General features: G+C 33.8%; 1 protein-coding gene across 1 annotated transcript; it reads left to right on the plus strand.

The window, feature by feature from the left end:
• The first annotated feature begins 2,115 nt into the window (after positions 1-2,115).
• LOC112096889 lies at positions 2,116-2,841 on the plus strand. The gene is made up of 2 exons (XM_024181093.1): positions 2,116-2,301; positions 2,368-2,841. Exons 1-2 carry the CDS (start codon positions 2,116-2,118, stop codon positions 2,839-2,841), a joined length of 660 nt encoding a protein of 219 aa, XP_024036861.1.

Below are 2,841 nucleotides of genomic sequence, written 5' to 3' on the forward strand. Positions count from 1 at the left end.
CAGTTACAAACTCTTTACGAAGGAAATACCGAAATATAAATATCCCCCCTAATCACTTTCTTATATTATAATTATTTTGTACATATAACAGAAAACGGTTTTAGTTTTCATATCAATAATGGAATCCAAAATCTTTCACAGCTTGCTTCTCCTTTGGACGCTTGAAAGACTTTCTTACCTGGCTAAAACTGTGAAAATTGTTCAAACTAATTTGATTACTTTCTGACAAAATAATGTATTATGTATATGAAGGCTACATTTAAATGTGAAATAAAAATGACTGCCTATATTAAAAAACAATCAGTCTCATTGCGTCCTCTTTCATTGACATAGGCAATTTGCGGTCAACTCGTGGCATCCTTATTGACACGCAAAGAACTTACATTGAGGAGTTGTTTGATTTTATGTTTCAAATTAAGTACCATAGCATTACTACTTCTATAAATAACTCATTTGAGCTTCCAGCCTGTTATTTGTATTTTACGTTTCTGTTTCTCTTCATAAAGTTTTTTTTTCCATTCTCTTTTTCTTCCACTTTCCCGACTCCCAAACACCACCAGTCTTTGATTTTCCTAGAGTATTAACTGTCTGTTTACACGAACATAGACCGACTGTTTGTCTAATTACTGTCAAGAAACAGCATACTCTGTCTCGGGGTCTCATCGTTTATTGACTTGTCACTTGTGAACGGGCTAATTAAAGGGCGTTCCTTTCTTCAAGAAAGATTGCCAAGAAAGTACCATCCATTAGACACGTTAAGAATTATTTTACATTAAAAATGATAATAATCATAATAATCGGTTTAGTGTTACCCCTTTATTAGGTAATGACTGTCCGATTGTCTTCGCTTTCATTGACTTCGCAACTGTGAATTCTAAGCCGGGTTAAGGATTGACAAAATGTTCTAACCCATAAAGCACGGATAATTAATTAATGGGCCACTGATTTCTTCTTTAAAGGCTAATTCTTGGGAAAGATCAGAAAGTTCTCAAATAAAAATTCGGCTTTGTGGAAATTAAATTAAAAGCAATTAAGCATTATAAATTACCTAACAGCTTAATCGAGTTTGGTTTTGAAAAATATATCTTTAAATCTCTTGTAATTAAAGATAATTATCATATTACCGTCTCAAATGGACCGATTTCAATCAAATGAAATCTAGAAAATTGAGCAGCTCATTGATGCATTTGGTCGAATTGTGACTTGTGTCAGAGTCTTCGTTTTAGAAGAGTGCACAGTAGCTGCCAGGTCCACTTGGCAGTTGGCATGCCAAAAATTTTCTGTTGACCAATAATTTTGAAAGGGATATTATTAATTTACTATCAAATATTTTCTAACTCATCACTTTACTATCAAAATTTTTTGACAATAATTTTTTGTCACTTAATATTTCAATTTTTATCATTTTATCATCAAAAAATAGTAAATGCATGCTTAGTGTAAGTTATTCATAAAAATGGTTGTTGAATTGTCTTGTTTCTCATTTGGTTTAATTTTCATAAATTCGACTCACACAATTCAATTATGAGTGAAGAGTTTTTTTTTGGGAAAAATCTGGTCTTCCATTTACTAGAATCAGGTCTGTATGATTTTATTATTTTTCTTTTGTTTGAAATATACGTGGAAAATGTTGAACACTTTGTAGGATTTAGAAGAATTTGAAAGTTTGAATGCATATATATTAACGTATAGAATTCGTATAGCATTCGGTTTTGTATATAGAAGTCATATAGAATTCGGTTTCATATTTAAAGCAATTAGATTTGTATATATATTATGAGTCTGTAATGCTTTTCTAGTTAGGATTCTATTCTTTAGGGTTGTACATCTATATATATATGTAGCAACGTTAATGCAAGATATACAAGAGTTTTATTCATAAACTCCATTCTTTATTTTACATGGTATCAGAGCTTTACTCACTTATCAAATTATTATCTTCGTTCTTTTGCTTTTGTTTAAATACTGATGGCAGATGGTCAATCATCAAAACAAGCTGCCATCCTTAATAAATAGGAGGATGACGTCTTCCTTGTCCACCCATCAAGTAGTCCAACTGCTGTATTGGTCTCTCTTTTACTCACTGGTGATAACTATGGTACATGGGTAAGGGCAATGACGATGGCTTTACGAGCGAAAAACAAGCTCGGTTTTGTTGATGGAACTATATCAAAACCAGATGAAGATGAAGATGATGGTGGTAGATGGCAGCGTTGTAATGATCTTGTTGGATCATGGGTGTTGAACTCCATATCAAATGAACTTGCGGGAAGTGTGTTGTATGCACAGTCTGCTAGAGAAGTATGGCAGGATTTGCAAGAACGTTTTTAGCAGACCAATGCGCCAAAAATCTATGAACTCAAACAGGCCATCTCTAATTTACGACAAGGAGATGCATCTGTTTCACTTTATTATACTCGCATGAAGGCGCTTTGGGATGAGTTGAATTCTCTACAACAAGTAGGACCATGTACTTGTGCGAATGCAAAAACTGTCAGTCAATTGCAGCAACTAGATCGAGCTATGGAGTTTCTTCAAGGATTACATGATAGATATGCAGCAACGAGGAGTCAGATTTTGTTGATGGATCCTTTTCCTAATGCAAATAAAATTTATTCCCTTGTGAGGCAAGAAGAAAAACAACAAGATATTCACGCTATAGGGGGATCTCCAAAAGCTGCAGCATTGACAACACAAAGCCGAAATTCATTTGGAAATAGGAATTGGAATAACAATTCTGCAGTAGATAGCAGAGGAGGAAACTTGAATGCAAATGGGGGCAAACCATCGTGTGAACACTGTGGAAAATTAGGCCAACACAAACAAAATGTTTTGAGTTAA

Source organism: Citrus clementina, unplaced genomic scaffold (assembly GCF_000493195.1).
Source record: "Citrus clementina cultivar Clemenules unplaced genomic scaffold, Citrus_clementina_v1.0 scaffold_7, whole genome shotgun sequence".
NCBI lineage: Eukaryota > Viridiplantae > Streptophyta > Magnoliopsida > Sapindales > Rutaceae > Citrus > Citrus x clementina.